We start from the raw sequence: 26,060 nt of genomic DNA on the forward strand, positions 1-26,060 counted from the left end.
GAGTCCAATACATGGGACAGACAATAGGAGTGAGACAGTAAATTGATAGAGAGCTCCACAAACTAGAATTCCAGATTCACTCTTTAGACCATAGACTTGGGGTGCGGCAGGAAACCCAGAGACAACTCTGAGGCCAAGAGTAAACATAACGCAGCTCTAGAAAGACAGCGGTTATTGGACCTCCAGGCCTACCAGGAATAACATGTTGAGGGTGGGAAATCGGGGAAGCTATTTGCATGGCTGATTAGACTAGAGAGCAGAGGTACCCCCCCCATTACCCGGTTACAGGCGAATAACGGGACCACATTTTATTCACCCAAAACTATTAATTCCACTTTTCTTGAATTTTGCATAACCTTATATGGGAAACCAAAGCAACGACCTATAGAATACATAGACTGGTATCTAGAAGCACTACAATTACGCAGAGTAGAACATGCTATGCTGAAAGCGCTTGGGGAGGTGATGGCTACCCAGGAAATCCGAACTGCCATTAAGGACATGGCCAAGAGGAGAGCTCCAGGGCCCAGATGGTCTGCCGGTGGAATTCACTTTTAAATCACTCTTAGCCCCACGCTTGGAAAAGGTATTTGCCGACTCGCTGCTCTGGCCAACTGCCAGCCTCCACCAGGGAGGCATTGGTGGTCCTGTTACCCAAAACAGAAATGGTCAGTACATCTGAATTCCATCCATTTTTCATGTTAAATGCGGACTTCAAAATACAAGATTGCTCTCACACATACAAGACTTAGTGCACACTGACCAAAATGGATTTATACCAACAAGATCAAACTCAGTGAATCTTACACAATTATACCATGTCCTATACCACCAGGTAGTTTCAACATTTCCAGAGGCCGTTGCAATGGCTTTAGATTTAGAAAAAGCCTTTGACTGTCTGCGGTTGGACTTTCTGATGCAAGTATGCAGAAGATAGAATTAGGAGAGAGGTGTCCTAAGTGGGTACGGTTGCTCTATGCTTGTCCCATAGCCAGAGTCCGAACAGGAGGAGTAGTCTCATCACCATAAGATATTCACTGGGAGACTAGGCAGGGTTGCCCACTATCCCCTCTGCTGTTTGCCTTGGCTTTCGAACCGCTAGCAGAGCGATTCAGGCAGGAGGGAGCAAAACAAGGGCTGACACTAAACAAGAAGGAGTTCATAATTTCTCTGTACGCAGATGACGTACTTCTATACCTGAAAAGAAGCACTCAGGGGGTCACTCATGCCATGAACGTACTGAGGGTATTTGTGAATCGGACGGGATTACGAGAGAATATATTCCAATACGAGTCTTCCCGATCATGCTTTCAGTGCCTCATTCACTAACACTTTCAATGAATGAGAAGCGTCTGGCAGGATGTGTTAGGAGGAGTCTCTGTTGGAGAAAAATGGCGGCCGGTCAGTGAGCCCGGTCGGGAGCTCCGTGCCTATACATACAGCAGCAATGACCTAATCAATATGCGCTAGGAAACTTTTGATCACCGAAGGGACTCTGGAGGGATTATTAGCGTTGGGAATTGCGAAATAGGGACATTCCACAATCGATAAACGGACGGGCAGTGAAAAAAAACTTAATCCAGGGGATAGAAAACCTCTTCGAGCCTCCGCCCCTGCCCTCACTCCCTGCACTCCGCTCTACCCGCCGAGAGGTTTCAGCGCAAGAAGAATGTGAAAGGAATGCCAGAAAAGAAAATTGTCTCACTCTTACCCGGGGTCCACGTCCTGCATCTGAGACAGCAACAGGCGCCGTGTGCAGTGCATCAGGCATCTGCCGGACGGTGGGAGGCGGCCTCCAAAGCGAACAGGAACTGCCAGCAGGTCGCACAGAGGGTCTCCTGCTTCTTCCGGGGCAAGGGAGGCAGGGACAGCAGGGACAGCAATCTCGTCAACTACAGCAAACAGAGGGTGCACTGTAAGCTCAATAGGCACGACGGAGCAAAAGGAGAGGAAAGCTCCGACAGGAGGAGAACACCATATCCCAAGACTGCTGTTGGCCCAAAGAAGGAGCGCAAATTGAAAAAGCGGAGCCAGATAGAAGAGTGGTGGGCAGAGGAGCCCATCCAAACTTCCCCTCTAGAAGTCTCCGGAGGACTCAAAGTTCGGTACATGAACCAGGTAAGCCAAGGACAAAGCCGGGAGGAGGAGGTGGAGGGGGGGGGAGCTGAGGTCGTGGGGAGGAAGGCTGAAGGGCAGCAACTACAAAGGCAACTGCAACTGCAAAGGCAACAACAACAGGATAGCCACCTTAGAACAGATCCCTGCGAAAAGGAGGAGGAGGCCATTGCAGCAGGGGGACCAGAAAAACCGGAGAAGCCAGGTCAGACCCCAGAGCCTAAGGGGAGGTCCACATATTGCTTAAGGAATAGACAGTTTTTTAAGGTGAACCAGCTACCAGCCACTAAACACCCCGTTCCTCCACAAAGTACAAAAAGAAAAACTAAGAAACCCCCTAAGGTTCAAGCAAAGGCAGGGAAAACATCAAAAAACCCAGGGGGGTCAGCAGATGTGCGGGAGGGGACGGACAGTGTAAAAATTAAAATAACTCCCTCTCTAAGATCCTTTTTTAAGCTACAAGAGCAAAACCAGGAAAAGGAGTGGGAGCTAGGCCCAAATTTAAAAGCACCTGGTTCTGGTCCTGAGCAGAAGAGGCCTCGTGACCCCTCTACCTCAACAAACACCTCAACCAGACCCACGACTAGCCTGGATATGTCAGTATCAGGGGAAGCAGAAGCAGAACTATCCACACAAGCTCACGGCCTGATTCAGACCGAGGCCCTAACCCCTCTGGTAGATCCAATACCAAGTCAGACGAGAACTTCCACAGACATACTCCTAGAGAAAATGATGGAAGAAATCAAGTCAAGGTTTGAAATATCTGAAGGAAACCAAAGTAAGATCCAGGAGGCATGCGAACTATTAGATACAAAACTAAATGCCTTAGGAGAGAGAGTGTCCACTGTAGAAGCAGAAGTGGTTTCAATAAGTAGAAGAGTGGAATCTAACCAGAGAGAAATCAGAACATTGAGAGAAACAGATAAAGTAATCACCGACAAACTAGAATAGTTGGAAAATCACTCTAGACGATGTAATCTGAGGGTTCTAAATGTACCGGAAGGTAAGGAAGGCTTGGACATTAAGAAGTACATTCTTTCCTTGCTAGAGGAGTTCTTCCCTTGGACCAAAGACCTTGGATTAGAAGATGACATACAGAGGGTACATAGGGACCCATTCGGAAAAGGTAAGGAAAGGAAGAACCCAAGGAAAATTTTGGTCAACTTTCGAACATATTCCCTCAAGGAAAGACTCCTAAGTGAAGCCTTGAAAAATGGTTCATACAATAAAGATGACTGGTCCTTCAGGATCCGTTCGGACATATCCAAAGCTACACAAGACAGGCAGTGGGAGTTGGGACAGATGATGCCTGAGTTAAAAGCACTTGGCGCTTCCGTCCAGATGAAATTCCCGGCCTCCCTCCGGATAATGTGGAGGAATAAAATGCACAATATCAGAGACCCTAAAGAAGTCGAAAATTTCTTAGATCAACTACGTGACCAAACACGGAAATAGATGTCACGGAATAACTGCAGAAAAATTTTTGTCAGAATATTCCTAGCCCACAAGATTGAAGGCACGGATTAAAGGCACGGAGCTCAAAGAGGGCTATCAACAAAGCCCTAAAGAAGAAAAAGGGAGGTTTCTCCAGGGTAGGGTTTTTCTTAACTTTTCTTCTTAATTTGAGCACTACGAAAACAAGAAAGAAACAAGAAACAGTAAAATAATGCACGGGAGATGGGAGCAAGGTAGGGGAAAAAAAAAAAAAAAACGTCCTCAGCAACAATCAGAATAATCAGAAAAAAGATAAGGAGTACTCGGGGGTCCATAAAAAAGAACAAAAAAAAAAAGAGAACTATATAAGAAAAAATGATGATGATGAAAAAGGATAAAACGCAGGTGAAAATAATCTCCTGGAACGTTAATGGCTTAAGAGTCAAGAGTAGAAGAAGGAGAATATTAGAATACTTAAAAACATCAGACAGTGAAATCATAATCCTCCAGGAAACACATCTGCTAAAAAAAGAGTGGGAAGACATCGTGAAAAAACTACATTGGGTAGACTCTTACATCTGCACTGACCAGGAGTGTATAGTTAAAGGCGTTGCGATTCTCCTTAAAAAGTCTCTAAACGCAAGAGTGGAAGCATCAGAAATTGATCCGAAGGGGAGATGGGCATTGGCCAAAGTAAGGATACGAAACAATGCCCTAACAGTAGCAGGCTATTATGGTCCAAACATGGACGACCCGGCCCCGTTACAATCCTTGTATTCGCATTTGCTCTCTGTCTCATCACCTATCATACTAGGAGGTGACTTTAATATCATACCGGACCCAAAAACCGACCGTCTTCCTAGTAGAAGACAAATAACCCTGCCAAAAAGGAGAGAGTGGCTGGGGGTGTATAAAAGGGATCTGTGCCTAGTGGACATATGGAAGGAAAAGGGAGAGAGGCACAACAACTTCACTTTCAAAAATAAAAAACTCGGAATCCAATCAAGAATCGACTTTTACCTCGTAGATCAAGGGCTAATCGGAAAAACTGTAAAAGTAGAACATATCCCTGCCCATCTCTCAGATCACTCGGCGGTCTTGATCACCCTGAAACTGGAACCTAGTAAGGAGGGCTCAAGATGGACTTTGGATCGAACAACCCTCCTGGACCCTCAGATTATCGACCAGCTTAAAATACAGACGGAGCTCTTCTTTGAAGATAATAAGGAAGGCACCTCAATTCAGACCACCTGGGGCGCATACAAAGCGGTGATCAGGGGACACATCCTTAGCCTAGCGGCACACAAATCAAAGGGAATAAAACAATCGATCCTAACTTTGGAAGATAAGATAAAAAATTCGGATTTACAAATTGCCGCAGCAACTTCTCCCTCTCGCATAGAGCAACTGGAGACAGAGAGATCAAGACAAAAAGAAGATCTAGTAGAGATCTTGGAAAATAAAGTTAGAGAAAAATGGGAAGCTAGCAAACTCGCCCATTATGAATATGGTGAGGGATGTGGTAAGATGCTCGCTTGGAAAATCAGGACAGATCAATCCAGGAACAAAGTTGCTTGTATCGACCCTAGAAATCCAGCGGAAAATGGATCAGAAGAAGATGTAATAAAACAAGAATTTCTTGCCTTCTTCTCAGATCTATACAAGGAAGACTGTAATCCAGAAATTGGAGAAATAAAACACTTCTTAGACCCCTTAAATCTTCCAATGTTATCACCAGAATTGAGAGAGGAACTAAATGCGGAGATCTCAACTCAGGAAGTAGAAGATGTATTAAAAAATCTCAAGAAAGGCAAAGCAGCTGGTCCGGACGCTTTGCCGAACGAATTCTATACAAAACTAAAAGAGGCACTGCTTTCCCCCTTAACAACTCTGCTGAATAAAATCTTCCTGGAAAAATGTGACCTTCCAGATTCCTGGAATGAAGCCACAATCACTATCCTCTTAAAACAGGGTAAAAGTCCAAAAAAATGCGAATCGTACCGCCCAATCTCAATCCTGAACTGTGATTATAAGATCTTTACACAGATTATGGCTAAGAGACTGGGGAAAATAGCGGGGCTGTTAATAAATAACAACCAGAAGGGCTTTATACCCGGAAGACAATTACAAGATTTAACGCAAGAACTGTTTGCCTCCATAGATATAGCTACCACTGAGAAATTACCTCTATCAATAATCACTATCGACGCAGCAAAAGCGTTCGATAGAGTCAACTGGGTATATCTAAGTGAAGTCCTAAAAAAATTCAATCTGGGGACAAATATCCTGAATATGGTGGCAAAAATATATACCTCCCCCAGAGCTCAAATCCTAGTTAACGGCAACCTCACCACAAATATCCAGATAAAGAGAGGAACAAGGCAGGGATGTCCCCTTTCCCCCTTACTTTTCAATTTCTATATTGAACCCATGGCAGAACGTCTTAGAATTGATCCTTCAATATCTCCTTTTATCTTCCGAGACTGGTCTAAGAAGATAGCCCTCTATGCAGATGATCTGATGATTTTCACTGATAACCTCAGTGGTTCTCTAATAACAATTGAGGAGACCTTGGCCAATTTCGGAAGCTTCTCTGGTTACCAAATTAATCGAGATAAAACGGAAACAATGAGCTGGAATGACAATTCTATCAGTCCCTATAACAAGAATATTATCAGATACCTCGGAATAGACCTAGTTAAAGACCTGGATAAAGTAACAAACACCAACCTACAAAGAATTGAAAAGGAAGTCAAGAAGTTACTGAAAGTGTGGGGAGGTCTACCCTTGACTCTACTCGGCAAATCAAACATTATAAAAATGTCTATTTTACCAAAATTTACTTTTGCCTTTGGAGCTATACCTCTCGAATTTAAAAGAGAAACAATAAAAAAAATCCAGGGTGAAATCTCAAGTTTCATTTGGTCTTCAAAAAATCCCAGAATTGCCTGGAGTAAGCTAAGAAGGAAGAAATATCAGGGGGGAATTGCAAGCCCTGATCTCCTTGAGTACTGCAGAGCATTCCAATTCAAATCAAGCAGGAAGCTCCTAAACACCTTTGAAAACTATCCGCCGCATTTTCAAACAATGACTAACAAAACCAGCCATTTTTTATACAAGTTTGGACACCCTAAATTTAAAAAAAAAATTAAACTCAAGATGCTGAAGTCTGCGGCCAAATCATGGTTCGGCATAAGATGTACTTTAAATATCCCCTATTACAGCGATCTGGCCCCCATCTGGGACTCACCTGGCACCCCAGAATGTCTTAAAGACAAACTAGCGCTCCCAATAAAATCAGCAGGAATAACAAAGTGGGGACATCTTATGTCCCAAAACACCCCATTGGATTGGGAGACTCTATCCTCCAAAACTAATGGCTCTGTAGCAAAATTCAAGTATTATCAGATATCTAGCTGGGCTAAATCCCTGAAAGAAATCAGAGCGGGAAACTTAAACTTGGAAAAAGAAATGCTGAAAACGGATGTTATACATAAAGAAATCTCGTTGTGGTATTGGGCCTTGATCCATGCTGGGGAAGAAGAATTCCAGATACCGGAGAGAGTATGGGGGAAAGATCTGCCGACGTTGGAGCTAAACAACCAATGGCAAGTATCCATGAGCAAATGTTGGAAAATCGTAACATCAGCTGCCCTTAAGAGAAACCATTTGTTCACATCTCACAGAGCTTACTGGACCCCGAAAAAGTTATCGAAATTTCCCGGGGCGACAGTAAAAGCCTGCCCAAAGTGCGGTTTGGAAAGAGCCGACGACCTACATATGTTTCGGCAGTGCCCCCTTCTCGACGGCTTCTGGAATGATGTGGGTAAGACGCTAGATGGGGTACTAGGAAGACATCTAAACGTGAGTATTGATTTAATTATTTTTGGGGTAATGAATCCTAGTGTTCCAGAAAAACTCTCTAAATTACAGGAAAATCTACTTTTCCTATTTATATTGTTGGCTAGGAGAGAGATCTGTGTGAGGTGGGTGAGTCCGGTTCCACCAACTCACAGTGAATGGCTAACATCAATACTAAGAATATACAAACTAGACAAAAGGAAAGAACCTAGTAAAAAATTTAAGTTCTGGGAGATATGGGAAAAATATCAGCTAGGATCTAGCTAAATTGTACTTGAGCATAATTTCAAGGGATATTGTCCCTATGGCTGGCTGGTCTGGAACAGATCCATCTGTGTAATAGTCCAATGATTATGTGCGAGCAATGGAAAGTCAGGAGAAGGCCTGCATGAGTAGCCATAATGGCTAGCTCTCCCCCCCTACGACTAAATCCTTCAATCAAGTAATGGAAATAAGGGGACCCTCCTCTCTGCTAAACGATGTAGGGGAACTGTCTAGATACTCACGTCCTGTTACACGACAGTGAAGGCATAGAACCAAAGAGAGATTGGGGCCCCGACAACTCCTTACCAAAAACATTGCACTAATGAGGACAAAAAAAAAAAAACACTTTCAATGAAAATTAATTGGGTCCCTCACTCCTTCAAGACATTCAACTGTTCCTGAACAAATAGACCTAATGGAAGGTAGCCTCAGTCAAGCAATACACTCCCTTAAAACTTGCATTTCGTTTTCGTGCTCCCTCAACCTCACAATTATGGCTAGAGTGGCACTATCCAAAATGGTAGTACTTCCCTGACTGCTATACTACTTTGTTAACCTCCTGGAGGTGGTCCTGCGGAAATGGTTTAGAATCTTAGACATGATGACCAGAGATTTGATTAGGGATGGGTGTAACCACAGGGTGTCGCTGGCAGCAATGCAGAGATCCCCAGAGAGAGGTGGACTGGGGGCCTCAGACTTTGAAGCATATTACCTGGCAGCACAACTCCAAGGGAACAGATCCACGCTCATAGCACTTTGTTACAGGTTGTAATGCTGGAGCAGATGCACTCAATAAATGGCAGGGACCCCATTAAATGCACCAGCCATTCCCTTGATGGGCCTTCCACGGGGTGACACCTCCTCCCTCTTTACAGAGGCCCAATTACAACAGTGGACAGCTGCAGGGCATATTGACAGCCCGCGACTGTTACAAAGAGGAAGAGTTGACCCCCCCTTGATTAATTCTTGGCACACTATGATTAGTCTCCAGGCAAGTACTGATAAAAGCGGACAATCGATGCATAAGACGCTACCCAATTGCAGGACTGTGGTCGGAGGTGCTATGGCCTAGGATAACAGGGGAGGTGACGGGGGGGGGAGGAGTTGTCCTAGTAATACAAAGAATGCAGAACCACCAACAAACACCTCCCAACCTCTCTCACATGGACCCAACAACAGGAGGTAATCAATCAAGCTGAATTCTAACCCATTTCCCCAACTAGACATTATTAGTAATGGCACCCATATATATTGGTGTGGAGCCCTTCCTGGAGTGAGGGGATTTGCGATGACTAACTAGATACCTAACCTCTGAATGCTTTAGTTGTTTGATTGGTTAATATGTTTTGGGTTTTACTAAGTTTTATCATAATGCAATGAGATGTCTACTAGATGACAATAATGAAGACTCCCCTACGGCATAATGCAAGAATTAGGCACTGAATGTACCTTTGTATCGATATATCTGGTGAATACAATGTAATTATATGGGACACTAACCCAGAGATGTATACCTCCCTCTGAACTATATACCCCACTTCATTGTATCTCCTTAACTTAATGCCTAATTGTATATGCAAAGTTTATATTATCTTTTTTTCTTCCCGAAAGAAAATGGCAATAAAAATATATATTTTTTTAAAGTAACGGAATGGCTACACAGAAGAGTCCATTGCGGTGAGAAATGCAGGAAGCATGAAAACAGGGACCTATAGATGGTGGTAATGGCTGTTGCCTAATTTAGTGAAGACATTTCTATTTGCATCTCACAGCACAAGGAGATGTTTAGAGTAGGCTGTGTGTAGCAGCATTGGTACCCTGGAAACTAGTCATTTTCCTGCCACTAACAATATTGTGGGAATTTCTGTTGCCTGCATTTAAGGTGCTAAGTAATACCAAATGAGTAAACGGTGTGCTCCCATCATATCACTAAGCTCACATCACTTTGAGTAATTCACAACAATGGCAAAACTGAGGCATTGGCTGGTATAGTGCACCCTTGTAGAGACCATTCTCTTCACAGGGTCATATCTGAAGTGATTTATTCGGCAGAGACTGTTGATGTAGATATATCAGGGCATTCAGTGTATTTTGTAAAGTTATAAGCTCAAAAAAATATTTGACATCCCAAAAAGTGCTCTTGTCTCTGTGTAAACAAGCATTGGCAATCCAATTCGTCTCAGCCATGAAACCGCTGGCGTTGTCAATGTTTCTTCTGTTAGATGTCTGTTAGAGACAACAAGCCTTTGTCTCGCCTTTGGGACTTTATAAGTGTTTAGTTATCCAGCACAATATCCTTGGTGCAACAACATCAACTGTTGCATGGCTAAACATTTATAAGGTCCAAAAGGCGAGACCTATTGTCTATGCCAATGCTTCTTCTGTTTTTGTTGTGGGTAAGAGCAATGTGAAAGAGAACGACATCTGCTGTCCTAACGGGAATATGGTTATGCAGTGGATAAGCACTACTTCCTAAAATTCACCGTACTCGACTGAGCAAGCAAAAACGTGCAACTGAGACCACCAGGCATTCACCAGGATGATCCTCAAAATAAGATAAACCCAAGTTCAGAAGCTGTTGTGTGGAAATAGAACAAAAATACAGCTGGCAAGATATATGCAAAGATGTCACCATCACAGAAAAGTCCAGCGAATTACAGATCAATGGCATACCGGAAACACTACACAGAATTCATTAGTTCACAGCCTGCCCATCCATACAGCACATTTTATGTCTACTTACCCACATCTGGTCAGAAACTAACTAATACATTAGACTACAAAGGGAAACCTCAAAATGCAAGCATACCCACAGGCTCTGCATGATACCAAAACTATGTACTAATGGTTATATAAAGTATGTTCACACAAGCGCTGTACAACAAAATAATAAGGAACACACAGTAAAGGAAACACCAGGAATCTACACCAGAGAAGTCAAGAAAAAAAGTAAGATACTGCATAGAAGGAAACCGAAACAATGAAGAGGAAGACAATAAAGAAAGAGGGCAGGTGGTCAGGTAAACATATTGCTTCTGTAGCAAGGAAATGGGATGGAAGCAAGATTGACAACAAGGAGAGTAGGAAAAAAACTGAGTATCCGAAGAGAGATGAAGGCCAGGAGCATTGACTGGCATGAGTAAAGGCAAGGAAGATGGAGCAACACACGGGTACCTGGAAATGTAATACAAACACACTGAGGGAGAAGCCAGGAGTGAAAGGAAGACAATGAAGAGTGGGTATTGAAGAAGTGGGAGAACTAGAAATAGTTTGCAGATGGCACTGCATATTACTAATTGTTGCATAATACATTTTAGGTCAAATTGTAAGCCTTGCAACAGCCTGCATAGTGTTTGCTTTTCTAAGAACCTACCAGTATTCTGGCCACAGCACCTCAATCTGTTCGCTGTTCAGTTAGATATCCTGTACATTTCAAAAATATAATGAACAAGCCCTCCCTCCCTCCAGTAATATCATGGTAAATTCTAAATTAATGGTATTACCATGCTTCTTTGAACATACTTGCAACACAAAAAGCTCGAAGCACGTGGGTGGTCAGGCTTCTTGTGTTAACACGGAGGGCGGAGATATACACGAGGGAGAAAGCTGAAAAACACGCACTTTGGTAGGGTGCTTAAAATATTAACAAAAAAGTAGCACCTAAAAATGCGAAGTGGAAGGACACAAAAATGCACTCATGCTCTAGGGGAGAGACAAACACACGCAGAGGATGTAAACCTACACCAGCTGACTTAAAAGAAGCAAGCAAACGAGTGTCTATGAAGCCAAGTAATGGTAATGGCGCCCACTGTGGGGGAAAATAAACATGTTTTGAAAAAGACGGTGCATGTACTTTTTCAGCTGAGACCTACAAATCAGCACGGTTGGACTTTTTACAAGAATAGAACGATGTTTAGTTGGGAAATGTGAGGCATTTAAACTTTATTTCTAATAAACAGCATGTTTAATATTTTCAGAAATGCACGAGGGCGTCGTGTAAACGGTACCAGGGCCTGATTTATTTTACTCGCCTATTCTGGTATCAGAAGTGAACATGCCCAAAGATTTCACAGTGTAGATGAAGTCTGCTGCTAATTGTATTCCCTGCTTTACAGACGCGCTCTTTGGTGGGGGAGGGTCGGAGAGAGGCGCTTAAACAGCATGTTTAATATTTTCAGAAATGCATAAGGGCATTGTGTAAACGGTACCAACGCCTGATTTATATTACTCGCCTGTTCTGGTATCAGAAGTGAACGTGCCCACAGATTTCACAGTGTGGATGAAGTCTGCTGCTAATTGTATTTCCTGCTTGCTGCCTCCAGAGGGGCTCTGTGGTGGGGTAGGGGCGAAGTGAGGCGCTTGGGAGAGCAAGCGTGAGGAAAGCCAGATGGCGGCTGTGCGCGTGCCCGCAAGCTTTAGGCCACAAGCTAAAGCTTGTGGTCTGATTTCTAAAGCCCACTCACTAAAGTCACTAAATTGCAATTCACCTTTTAACATTGATTTGTGTGCGACTATTGTGATACTTACCTTGCCTATTCACCCCAGCCCCGGTCCGACAAGGCTGTGTGCCCATTGATCAGAGGGCTCTCGGGGGTTACTCCACACTTCTGGGTAAGGTCAGTGCTCCAGACTCCCGCGCTCGGACCTACATAACCCAGGCCCTATGCGCACGCGCAGCGGATGCGCGCAGCGGGCCTGCTGGCGGCGCGCAGCAGGCGCGCCAAAGGCAAGCCCGTCAGCGCCCGCCCGCACCCGACCGGGGCCTATCATTATGCCCGACTACTATATTATTCCTCTCCACAACTTCTGGCATTTCAAGGTAATTGGTCTCTTAATGCCTCCACCCTGGCCCATATTGAAAACCTTGGCATATTACAGCCAAATCCTATCTTATCACCCTCTCAGATGCTTGGACCACAGAAGCCCCATCTGCTGATTGTTAAGCCGGAGGTTCCTTCCCAGTCCCTCCCCAGCCCCCAGTCTGTGGCAACAGCCTATCTTCTTAATAACCGCTCAGCGGTTAAACATCAATTGGAACTTTTTTATTTCATGGACACAGTCAAGCCTGACATCCTGTTTCTCACCGAAATGTGGTTCTCATCTGACTCCCTGCCTGACGTTCTAGCGGCCCTTCCCGACCCATATTATGCTCTTCGAGCTGACCGTCCGGCGGGTAAGGCTGGAGGAGGCTTGGCCCTGATAGCCCGCTCTAATCTCCAGTTTCAACTTCTTTCCTATCCCTCTATTACTGCTGTTGATTTTTTAGTTGTTCGCTCCATCTCTCTAGCGGTCCCATTCACATGTGCGCTCTTCTATCGACCTCCCCCAATCCATGCCCCGTTTTATTCCCGCTATGCAGGAACTGTTGGCCACTCTGGTCGTCAACAATTCCTCCGTCCTAGTATTGGGTGATTTTAATTTCTGGCCTAATGACCCTCGTGAGGATCATATGTCTAAAGACTTTACAGAATCACTTAACAGCCTGAACCTCACCTCACAGATACATTTCCCTACTCATGTACATGGCCACATCTTGGATCAGATCTGGTCAGCCAACTTATCCATTTCCCCTCCCATAGTTTCCCCCTGCACTTGGTCTGACCACTCCTTGATTTCTTTCTCTCTTGAACTCGGGCCGACATCAAGCCCCGCCCCTCCTAAAAATGTTTGGGCACGGAATTGGAATCGCGTGGATCTTGCCACACTTTGCTCCTCTCTTGCAGCCTCGTCCCCCAGTTTGGCCGACATCCCCCTAACTCTCAGGTGGCTGCTATTAATAGCTGGCTCTCTGCTACTTGCGATCTAGTGGCTCCTCTTAAATTGGTCTGAACATGTCGCTCCCATGAGGCCAATAGATGGTTTACCATCGAACTTAAGGCTCAAAAACTTGGGCTTAGGCAGGCTGAACGCCACTGGTGGCGCGGATACTGCCCTACACTAAAAATACAATATATGACTCTTCTCTGGGATTATAAAAAAGCTATTCTCCTAGCAAAATCGGAATACTTCTCCTCTAAGATTCTTCTTGCGGCAAATAAACCCAAGGAAATCTTTACTATTCTCCATGAGCTAGCAACTTCTGACAGAGCCACCCCTAAGCCTGCCCCCTCACAACTTCTCTGCAATTCCCTCAATGAATATTTAATTGAGAAAATTGCAACCATCAAATGCAATATTCCCTTGCCTCCTCATTCCTTTTCCTGTCCCCAGCCACCGCCTAATTTTCCTTTTCTTGACCAACTTCCCCTGATCTCCAAGGAAGCTTTCTACGCCCTGCTTAAGAAGGTCAAATCGGGGTCTCCCTCTGACTGCTGCCCCGCTCACATTCTCAGGGAGATTTTCTTTATTTGTTTTGAACCCCCGCTAACCCTCCTCAATACTTCCATTACACAGAGAATTGTCCCTGATTCGTTCAAATCAGCCAAAGTTATTCCTATTCTGAAAAAACCTGGTGCTGATTTTACCTCTTTCTAATTTTCGCCCCATTTCTTTGCTCCCGTTTCTGGGCAAGATGCTGGAGAGCCACGTCACCACCTGCCTTACCTTTATCGAGGAGAACTATCTCCTAGCCCCCCATCAGGCAGGCTTTCGCCCATCACACTCTACGGAGTCTGTTGTCCTCTCCGTCTTAGATGAGCTTAGGAGGAGTGCCGACATCAACTCTCCACAGGCCTTGGTCCTCCTCGATTTGTCCGCCGCCTTCGACATGGTCGATCATTCCATGCTTCTCGACCGTGTCGGGGGCGCCGGCATTCGGGGGTCGGCTCTGGCCTGGCTCACCTCCTTTTTAGGAAACCGCACTCAGGCCATACAGCTGGAGGACATTTCTGCCCCCACCTGTTCTGTCCTTTGTGGGGTCCCCCAGGGCTCTTCTCTCTCTCCTCTTTTGTATAATCTTGATATCTATCCCCTTATAGCTACCCTGCAAAAAATGGAGGTCACAGTAATTAACTATGCTGATGACCTCCAGCTCATCTTTAACCTTTCCTTTTCCCCTGATTCTTCTCTAAAGTTCCAATCTACCCTGACGTTTATCTATGATTGGATGAACTGCAACCGTTTAAAGTTGAATCCCGATAAGACTGAGTTGGTACTTATCGGCGGCTCTCCCAGCCCCTGGACCTCTGCCTTTTGGCCTCCTTCCCTTGGTCCCCCTCCCTTACCTGCTGCCTCTGTGAAAACTCTGCGTATCAAAGTCAGGCAGGACCTCACTATGCGTTCCCAGTTCAGTTCCGTGGTCTCATCCTGCTTTCTGTCTCTCAGAACCATACGGAAAGTTTCTCGTTTTTTTTCCGTCACAGCCCTTAAAATCATTCTTCTTGCCATGATCTTATCTCGCCTTGATTATGGCAATGGCTTGTATGTAGGCATCCCTGCTTACGAACTCCGGCGCCTGCAACTAATTCAAAATCAGGCGGCCTGTCTTATCTATAGACTCCCTAAGTCGCACCGCGTTAACCCCCTACTAAAAACTCTCAGCTGGCTGCCCATCTTGGAGCGTTCTTTATTCAAGATGGGCTGCCTGATCTTTATGGCTCTGGCTGGCACGGCCCCAGACTTCATCAACTCTAAGATCAGAGCTTACGTTCCCAATAGAGATCTACGTTCCTCCACTCCGTTTCTCCTCTGCGTTCCTCGCTTTCGGAGGAAAAATCTTGGAGGCACAAGGTTTTCCACTCTTGCCCCCCCCTTTTTGGAACGCCCTTCCCCTTGCCATTAGGTCCATTCCCATCTACATGGACTTTCGCAAAGCTCTAAAAACTCACCTCTTTTCTCTTGCATTCCCGACGCAGTAACCCTCTTGCTCCCCTTGGTGCTATCCGTCTGCAGCGCCAAGAAACCGCGTGGTGATCGAGCGCTTTACAAAACCCTTCAACTTCAACTTCAACTAAATGTCTCGCCAGACCAGCGCATGCGCTGGCTCAGGCAAGACCTAAAAACGCATGTGTTCGAGGCGCCTATCTTTCAATGGCATTGTAAAACAATGAAATGCTGCCTGAGTTGGCTCCACAGGTGCACTTGCATCCACAGCAGCCATCTTCAAATTCATGTTATCTTTTAACATATTCTGTTCAAAGATGGCTACTGTTGATGGATGTGCATTCTTGGTGTCTCTCTTACACAGAACAAAAGCATTATATGCTCATCTGCATTGGCCATCTTTTAATACTTGTTTTTCTATTTTAACATATCCAATTCATAGAATGCCACTGTGGATGCATTTGAATCTTCAGTAGCCATCTATGAATGTTTTTTTTTTTTGTAATGAAAAAAAACCCATTCCTAAATGCCCACCATGCATGCGTGTACATGCCATCTTGGAGATTTAAAAAAATCATTTTCAGATAGTGGCTCGTCAATAGTATGGCAGCTGTAAAAAGGTCAATTAAAAAGAATATGTTGAGGGCAAGAGGACATCGATTGAGGGATGTAAAGGGGGAGGGAGGAGGGGAAGTGGGAGAGAAAATACCCTCCCCTGTCTCCAGGCCCGGACTGGTCGTCGCGGGCACTGGGCAATGCCTCCCCCCCCCCCCCCCGTGCGCTACACAGGTGGGGGCTGGTTTTGGGCCCCTAGGGGCCGTGTTTGTTATAGGGCCGTTTTTGCAGCATAGCTGCAAAATCGTCCCTGTAACGAAATCGGCAGAAAACCGGCCCCTGGCAAAGAGCTCGGTGGCACCCCCACCCACCCCCCGCGGGAGGTGGGGAGGTCCGAGCACTTTCCCAGGGGACGGTTTTGGTTCCCAGTCCTGCCCTGCCCGTCTCCCCCCCGCCCCCCCCTTTACCCGTGCACTGCAAGCACGGTGTGATGTCAGCAGAGGAATCAAAACACTGAGAATGAAATGCTCCTGAACAGGTCAAACCCAAGAATGGGAGGCTGGCAATCGAATCAAGAGCATGGAAGTGAGAAAGTCAATAAAGCTTTTCAGTCGGAAGAAATTACATTTTAAGTATGTTATTTATTGGGAGCCATAGGTCTGAAAACAGACAACTAACGCGGTCTGTAGCTTAGAGCTAAAAAAAAAAAAGGCAAACCTTGGCTTCCCTCAAACAGTGCAAAAAGAAAATTACCTCACATCTAAATTTGGTCATGTAAACAAGGTTCATCTGCATCATCTAAATACACGGCACTAATGGCTTTCTAAAATTAATGAAACCAAATGTGCTATTTTACAAGTTGGTACTTTTTATTGGTACGTGTTTGCATTGTTTGAGGTGTACTTGGCTATTTTTCTAGGGGGTAATACATACTGTGAGCAGTTTTTCAATTTTAATGAGGTAGGGGTTTCTGTTGCTATTTTATTAACTGAATTACTGTAAAGAGAAACGTAGGTAACCTTTAATATAAATAAAGCAAAAATTACAATTGTATGAAAATGATTATAATTTGTGAATGTCTTCTTTGCAGACGAGGATTCGATGATGATTCGATACTGATTAATTGACAACTTACTGCAGGAAGACATTCCTGCTTTCTAGAAACAAACACTGGCACTTTAAGAAGTCAATATTCAACGTTAACCAGCAAGCAAGGATTTACAATGGATATGTTTTCTGAAATGCTCTTTTTTTTCTTCTGATTGCTGAACATGGGCTAACTGTAATGGGGTAAAGTCAGCTGGCTGACTGCATGAGGACTTGAAAATTAACAGTATATTTTTATATTGGTTTATGAATATGAAATATAACGGTCATCCATGTACAAATTGCTGGTAAGATGTGTATTGTTTCACTTTATTTACATTGAAAAATATAATTTATGCCTTTAAATAGCACTTTCATTAATAGTGATTTTAATATCACTGGGTATGGGTTGATTTGTTTTGCTGTTAAAGTGTATTTTGAAATGGATTAATCATTTACAGTTTCACATGAATATTATATATAATATATTTTCTGCTTCTGCTTTGCTCCATTGTTGTTTATTATATTTTTATAACTTTTTGAGCTAGAACATTGACTGAACTCCTCTGTGACAATGTATGGTGGACAGGGCACAAGTTGGGGTTAGACTACCTCCACCCATTATTTTCACAGGATGGATGCTGTACACTCGGCCAAGATACTGGACCCACAAAAATATGCTGAACTCGTTGTTATGTAATTTTCAGACCACGGGCCACATTCAGCAGCGCCTGCACATTGCCTGCTTTTGTCCTGAGCAACAGTGTGCAGGCTGTTTTATTTTAAATCCCAGCTGGCCCAAAAACAAAGGCCTAAGGTAAAGGACCTTCATGCCTCCATTACTTCAAATATCCTGGCTGGGATCCATCAGGAGCCTCACACCTAGATGTAATTGCAACTGAAGGGAAACAAAGGACCAAAGCTTGGTATAACTATAAGTAATTGAGTGGCATGGTTTTGACTTATTTAAGTCCCTGTATGTAAGAGATATGTATGCACTGTAAGAATGTCAGACGTCTTGGTCTGTCCCACAGTGGCGGCTCCTCCGCTGAGGCGGAGGAGCGTCGCCTCACTGCTTCACAGCAGTGAAGAAAAGGAAACGTAAAATTATAATAACTTGCGTTAACATTTTTTTATGTTTGTCTGCTGCTGCAGCTTTCGGGGCGGGGCGGGGCTGCTCCAACTGCAGAGTAGCAGGGGGGGTAGTGGTTTGCCCACTCCTAAGTGCACATGACTGTTTGGCAGTGGGGGTCGTAGCTGTGAGATTTGGGGGTCTCTAGTTGGCAGAGGTAGGTACCTTTAACCAAATAGGGACCCTTGTGTCTAGTCGGGGTAAGGGGTTACACTCCTAAAATAACTCCTGCTCACCCCCTTGGTAGCTTGGCACGAGCAGACAGGCTTTTCTCAGAGGCAGTGTGTAAAGCATTTGTGAACACATACAGTAACCCAGTGACAACACTACAGATGGACACCACACAAGTTGTAGTATAAAAATAAGTATTTTTATATAGACTTAACACAAGACCACAAACGACAAAAATCCACAATACTATACTTTAAAAATGGTAGAAATAGCTTATTTCTCTTAAGATGTAAAATGCGATACTTTGAGTCAATGTACCTTTAGGATGCGTAATACTATACAACGAAAGTGTTGCAGGGAAGATGATGCGTTGGTTCCTTACACACAAGAACGGTGATGCATCAGTTCTTCTCTGCAAGGGGAGGTGATGCGTTGGTTTCTTACTGGGCTTCTGTGGCGATGCGGCCAACAACGCCGTGATGCGATGAAGATCCGGTGCAATGAAACAAATTGGCTTCTTCTCTTGGATGCCACATGATGCGTGCATGACCGATGGCCATGCGGCAACTCAACGATTCTTCTGAGCTATGACATGCCATGCGACACACTTCCCGGTGATGCAACGGTATCTGATGCGACGCCAATCTTCTTCTCCAGCGATGCGAGGCGCTTCGGCAATGATGCAACAGCTTGCAGCTGCGACCCGCTTTCCAAGCGACGCGGCTGCGATACGCTTCTCCGCTGATGTGGCAGCGTCTGGTATGACGTCGATCCTCTTCTCCGGCGATGTGAGGCGCTTACGCGTTGTGAAGCGACTGCGGCAGTTCGGCAACACTCTTCTCCTTCGTGAGTTGCGCTTCCAGCTCCTTGCACCACGCAGTCCCTCAGAAAATCCAACACAACTGCAGGCACTTACAAAAAACTCTTGGGGAGCTGGTGGGTGAAGTCTGTTGTCCCTGAGACTTCAGCAGGAGGCAAGCTCTTTCTCAAGCCCTTGGAGATCCTTCACAAGTTGATGAAAGTACACACAAAGTTCCTCTTTCCTTTCTTTGGCAGTCAGGCAACCACTGCAGGCCAATTTCCCAAGCAGCCCTTCAGCATAAGGGTGGTCTCTCCTCAGTCTCTCTGGTTCAGCAAAGGTTTCCTCTTGTTTCCCAAAAGTGATCTAAAGTTCTGGGGTCTGGCTCCCCTCTTTTATTCACAGATTCTCTTTGTTCTCTGAAGGCAGAGAGGCCTTTGCCTAATCCAAACCAGTTCTGGTCAGTCCTAGAGCACTCTGTTTATATGACTCCTTCTTTCCTTTCACAGTGCAGGGCAGGGACATCAGACGCACCACAGGAAGTGGAGCCAGCATTGTGGAGGGAAGGCACAGCCTATTCAGGTCCCAGTTGCAACTCCTCCCTCCCATCTGCATGCAGATCTCTCTATTCAGCCCTGTGCAGACTCACCCTATCTCTGGAATCCCCCAGCCCCTGTCACTCAAACTCCAGACAAGGAATACACAGCCTAGCAGAGGCAGGCTTGGATGGTTATACAAGAAAATACCTACTTTCTAAATGTGGTATTTTCAAACACAGAATGTTAAACCCAACTTCACTAAATTATGTATTTTATCATTCTGAGTTCAGGCATACTAAACTCAAATTTTTACCTAGTTCCCTGACTCAGTTAGGATTATAAGATGTAATAATCAAACTGCCCATTCTGGCCCATGGGAAACAGGTAGCCTTGCAATAGTGAAAAACGAAAATGGCTGTAATTCACTATTAGGACATGCCACACACATCCGGGTTTGTTTTATCTTTTGCCTACAATGCACACTGCCCTTGGGCCTACCATAGGGGCGACTAATATGCAGAAAAGGGATGGTTTAGGGACTTGCAAGTGGGTACACTTGCCCAGTCAACATGGCAGTACCAGACTGCACACAGGCTCCTAATGGCAGACTTGAGACACACTTTTACAGGCTGCTTCTGTGGATGGCAAAACCAGTGCTGCAAGCCGACCAGCAGCATTTGGTTTACAAGCCCTGGGCACACTCCGTGGACTGTATTAGGGTCTGACAGGTAAACAAAACCAACCAATCATGGAATCACTAATCCATACATCAATTTACCATAGGGAGCACTTGCACTGTGGCACTGGACTACATGTAACCTTTGGTTTTGCCAGTGAATTTCTATGTTTTTAAAAATGTTACTTCCTAACTATAAAGACAGTGTAACCTTTCCTTTTTATGTGAATTTGTATGCTTTTGTACATTTTATTTCATAACTATACTGCCTGCGTAACCTTTGATTTTTTGGGTGAATTTCTATGATTTTGTACATTTTCTTTCCTAACTGTAGAATGTAGCCTTTCAGAGTAGGTGTTTGACTGCTCTTCTATGTTGGGGAGTGGGTGTGTGAGTGCATCAGTATCTGGGTAGGTCTGTGAGTGGGTGTGTTACTCTGAGTGGGACTGTGAGTGTCTAAGTGGATCTATGAGTGACTGAGTGGATCTGCAAGTGGGTGCACGAATGTCTGAGTGGGTCTGTGAATCGGTACAACAGTGTCTGATTTGGTCTGGCACTAGGTATGAAAGTGTCTGTCTTGGTTTTTTAGTAGGTGCATGAGTGTCTCAGGGAGTATATATATTTATTACATTTTTCACCAGATACTCGGGGAGCCGTGCTGAGCATCGTGACGGATTCGCAAGTTCTTGCATGTGGGAAAAAGTGTCTGGGCATTTTTTTGTCCTTAAGGGGTCCCTCTGAAACACCTATATTGCTACCATGAGGTCTGGGTACCTCTACCCTGACCCCTTCTAATACTTTGTAGTTTTTCCATAAGCGACCCTGGAACTAGTCCTGTTATATAAAATGACAGCTGCAACCTGCGTATTTGCGAATCAACTGTGACAGTACATGGGAAGACTGCGCTGAGTGTCACAGCAGATTTGCTAATTATTCTGGTGAAAAAAAATATATATTGTCGGGCTTTTTCTTGCTCATAAGGGGTCCTTCAGAGACCCCTATATTGTACCCATGAGGTTAGGATAGCTCTACCCTGATCCCTTCTTGTCCTGTTGGAGAATGGTGGCCGGATAGTTCTGAACAGAATGCAGCCACCCAATCACCACAGTGCTGTTGGAAAATAGATTTGAGATGGATTTGCGAAGGATTCGCATCTCTAGAAATATACATTTGTTTTCCCATAAATATCTCCAAAAACGAATCCACCCATTTACACCAAATAACAAAAAGGTTCCTTTCTGAACCAAGACCTACCATTCTGCCAAACATGGTGAAATTCTGTTCAATGGTTCGGACTGTAGTTGTGTTCAAAAACCATATGGGAAATTTCATGGAGAAAAACTGTAATGGGACCCCCCATTGCTTACCGAATCATCCCAAAATTTTCAACACAGCAGCTGAACTGAGCATCGTACTAATTTTGAAAATTTTGTGAAGTTTGTTAACAGGCGAAAAAGTTATTGGCAAAACAAAAATGCTTTTCCTATGGAAAGTAGGTCCTCACTATAACTACAATATATATATTGTTAGAAATTGGGTTTCTGGTTGGCTAGGGTAGAATTCACCACTCTACTCAGGGTAAGGGAATTATACACCCAAGATAACCCCTGCTCAACCCCATGGTAGCTTGGCAGAGCTGTCGAGCGTATCCCAGAGGCAATGTGTAAAGTATTTGTACTCAAAACACACAGTAATACAGTGATAACACCACAGATGGACACCACATCAGTTTAGAAAAATAAAGTATCTTTATCTAAACTCAACAAGACCAAACCAACAAAAATCCAACATACATGTAGTAAAATAGCCCTTCAGTATAGTTATTTCAAGAATAAAGCTTGTAGAAAAGAAATAGCTCCACCTGGGGATATTGCGATGTTGTGACAGCAATAAATCCAAAGTACAGCGAAACAGCCCACACGTGTTTCGCCCAGTGGCCGGCAGGCCAGGGCTTCTTCAAGGCAAAAAGTGGTTGGTTGAATCCGTCTAGTTGTCTCAGAGGTAAAGTAGTACAGCAACCCCAGGCGAGCCGCAGCGTGAAATAACCTGGGGTCTGGAACATGTCGGCCACTGGGCAAAACACGTGTCTGCTGCTCTCACCTTAGTGTCATCCTGGACGGCAATCTCACTATGAAAATCCAGATAAAATCCATCTTCTCTGTCTGCTTCCTCACTGTTCGCATGCCCTGCAAGATCTTCAAAAGGCTCCTAGTTAACACCAGATGAACCATCACCAGCAGGCTGGACTATGGCAATGCACGCTAGGCAGGAATCGCTTTGCACCTCCTGAATAGACTACAAACAATAAGAATTCTGCAGCCAGAGTCCTCCTCGACCTTCCCAAGTGGACTGCATACCCCCACCTCAGGAAACTCCAATGACTCCCCATTCAGAAGAGGTAACACTTCAAGATGCTAATCCACACATAAAGGGCCCTGCACAACCAAGGACTAGCCAACATCAAGCACTGCCTGAACTTCAACCAACCCTCCAGATATCTGCGCTCCACCTCCATTCACCTCGCTCATACCCCTCGCAAATGTCGAAGCTACAGCTGAGGTTGTTCCTTCTCCAACCTTGCGGCTAGGTCCTGGAGCGACCTCCCTCTCCACCTTTAGACATCACCATCTTTGCTGGAATTCAGGAGAGGATTCAAAACCTGGCTGTTTGACTGAGCCTCCACAGCAAGATCATATGTGCCTGGATACTCTAGTGGGTGTCTGCTACACTATCCGTGTCTAGTTTGATTGATTGCTGATTTCTTTTTCCAATGTCTCTAGGGGATAAAGATTTCTTATGCAGAAACCTCTAAACCGAGAAAATTCTCATTACAGCCTAGAAAGAATTTGACTTTTATAGGAAACCATGGATATGCCCTGCCCACAACCATATGCTGCACATGGCCACATTGTGTGTGTGGTGGGGATGGGCGCACACGTGACGTTGGACTCAGGCCAGGTTCTGCGGCCAACCTCATTACGTGCATGGTGATGGACATCATACTTTACGTTTAAAAAATCATAGAAATTCACACAAAAACAAACGTTGAAGAGAAGTACTAGTTGGGTAAAATTGTCAGATGAAACATACTATTAAAAGTGAAGAAAACCACTGAAATATACTATTTATAGGTATCTTAAGTAACTATAACTCATGCTCTATTTTTTTTTAACTATGACTCATACCCTTGATATTTACTGCTTTTACCCTCACATATTACATCACTCTTGACAAGTCAATGACGGCGTTGATAACATCCCTAATCTGAAATGACATCATTAATAATACTGCATGGTGACTGGTATGCGGTGTTTTTCATCTAGAGGTGGGTTCTTTGCTATTGAAAATGGTAAATACTTCAATTACCAGTAACATTCTTATCATCAAATCTTAATTTCCTCGCCCCAGTGTGTCCACACCTGGAGACAGGAAACAAGTTGCTGCCACAAAGGCTTTTTAGCCTTAAAAAACAGTCATTATTAACAAATCCCTTTATGACTTTAATGTCCTATTGTTGTAAACGTATCTAGGACCCTATTTAAATATTCCCGATTCATGCCCTTATGTGGTTATAACAAATAATATCCTTATGAAGGCATAAGAATCATATCCATATTTAGTCATAGCCAATGCAGTCCAAATACGGCAAGGCTACTCCCAAAGACTCCTAGAAAGTACAACGCGTTCTTTAAACAAAGCAAGCCTCCAGCAGCCCGGGAAATCCCCCTGCTTTTGTTTTGATTTGAACAAGAACTCCTGGAGTCCAGAAAGAACTGTAAGTTCTTAGTGACGTGTTATGTCCAACCTATCGTCAAACTCGGCACCTTCCAGGTATAAATATACCAACGTTGCCTTAAGCAAACACACAGTGGTTTGGAGCAGAGCGGCTATCTACTTGCCCGAAGCCCAGCTGATGCGAGAGCCGAAGGAAGCCGACCCTCCCATTGACGCACTTAGAGAGACGCTGTCTTTTCTCCTGCCGAGAAATCCAGCTCCAGTGTTTCCAGTCACCCTTGCGGGTTTCTGGGAGATCGAGTCCTGAGAATGAGATACAAGACCTCCTTCATTCTATACCCAAGGTACGGAGCTGATTAGATCCTTAAAAGAATTCTTGATGCAGATTCTTGGCAAAAACTAACTTAACTTAAACTGCAGCTCACTTACCCCTTCCCACGTACTAGGCTTAGGTTAGGTACATCGGGGTAGGCATATCTTAGTAGCACCAGTTGAGTACGTTTAGTCAATGATTTTATGTATGTATATATTTTATCCATTTTAAGTATCATATGACTCAGAAACCATATAAATGCTTTTACAGTCTTATTTCATAATACTCCTTTTACTGTACGCACTTTACTTCATGACAAGTATTGCAATTACGGCAATTCACTTCTCTTGCACGAGAAAGAGGACTGCTCAATAAATAACAACTTTTATTGAAAACGCCCGTCTCTCTATTTCTCTGCACTCTTGTGAAACTAAGCATGCACGATTGACTGAGTAAAATAGATGTCTATTGTTTTCACACGACTCTGGAGATATACTGCTTGTTCTGGAGGGAGCAAAGTTGTCATGTTTATGCGGTTGTCAGAAGCTAATACCTTCTTGTCTATTCAGGGAAGTTAACACCTCCTTGTTTACTCGAGAAAGTTTCTAGTGACCCTTGAGCTAGCTGGCATTCACAATTAAGTCTAACATATTCAATAGAGACCTAGTCGACCTCAGTCCTACGTCTAAACTATTGTTTGTTATTCCAATGCGCAGAGCCTATTGGGAATATAGGAACCACACTACATGGCGCCCAACGTTTGGTAAGGCGATAATCTAATGCTAGATGCTAGAGTAACTCAGTCGTGCTTTTCACACAGACCACTTTTTCCCTTAAAAACTCCAATAGACGTCTGGAGTGGGTAAAAGGTTAATATCCGCGGAACTTAGTAGGATGAGAATCCTATGTATTAGTTTTTGGTTTAGTCAACGTTGAAGGATACAGTGTTCCAAAATATTGTGCACCTAATATTTTTTTCCTTGAAACTTGCTCTGCAAACAAAAATTCTGTCAGAAAAATGGGGGAAAGTGAGGATGAAAGAGAGAGAGCTAGAATAGCAGCTCAACTTTTAGCGGATGACGCAAGTCTCCAAAATGATGACCCGAATGTTATAATCATTCCGGTAAACGTAAGAAGAACTATAACTCTTAAACTTATAGAAAATGGACTATCACCAAGAGGTGGTACAGTCATATTTGTGGTAGAGGCCCATGAATATCGGCAGACAGAGGTATTCTATTCCTGGATACATTTTCCAGCAGCACACGCTGTAACACACGATTTCCACTACTACAAAGTAGGGGAATCTCCAGCGGAATACGCTCCTTTCGAGGACGTTGAAATTCCACTAACATACCAAGAGCACCTGCTCTGGTTTAATGGCGCCCTAAAACATCAAAATCACATAACCAGGCTCGGTCCACTAGGTAGACCAGGGGCCACATGGCCGGTTCTAGCCAGCTATACACCCCAACCCGACATTGAAAAAATGTCCAGCGAAGAACTTTTTGTTCAGCTACAGGAACTAACAAAAGCATATAGAGAATTAGTTTAATTAACACTTGACGGTATAACAAACCGCCAGAAATTGAAAAAAACAGATATTGTAGAACAACCTT

The 26,060-nt window shown here is 44.2% G+C and overlaps 1 protein-coding gene across 1 annotated transcript in view; it reads left to right on the plus strand.

Moving 5' to 3' along the window:
* MCOLN2 (mucolipin TRP cation channel 2) overlaps window positions 1-17,582 on the plus strand; it is a 566,096-nt gene extending 548,514 nt beyond the window's left edge. The window contains exon 14 of the mRNA XM_078645573.1: window positions 17,081-17,582. Within this exon, the coding sequence (XP_078501699.1) occupies window positions 17,081-17,117 (37 nt within the window). The 3' untranslated portion in view covers window positions 17,118-17,582. The remainder of the gene's footprint in view (window positions 1-17,080) is intronic.
* The last annotated feature ends 8,478 nt before the right edge of the window (window positions 17,583-26,060 follow it).

The sequence above is a fragment of the Lissotriton helveticus genome, chromosome 1_1 (genome assembly GCF_964261635.1).
Source record: "Lissotriton helveticus chromosome 1_1, aLisHel1.1, whole genome shotgun sequence".
Lineage (NCBI taxonomy): Eukaryota > Metazoa > Chordata > Amphibia > Caudata > Salamandridae > Lissotriton > Lissotriton helveticus.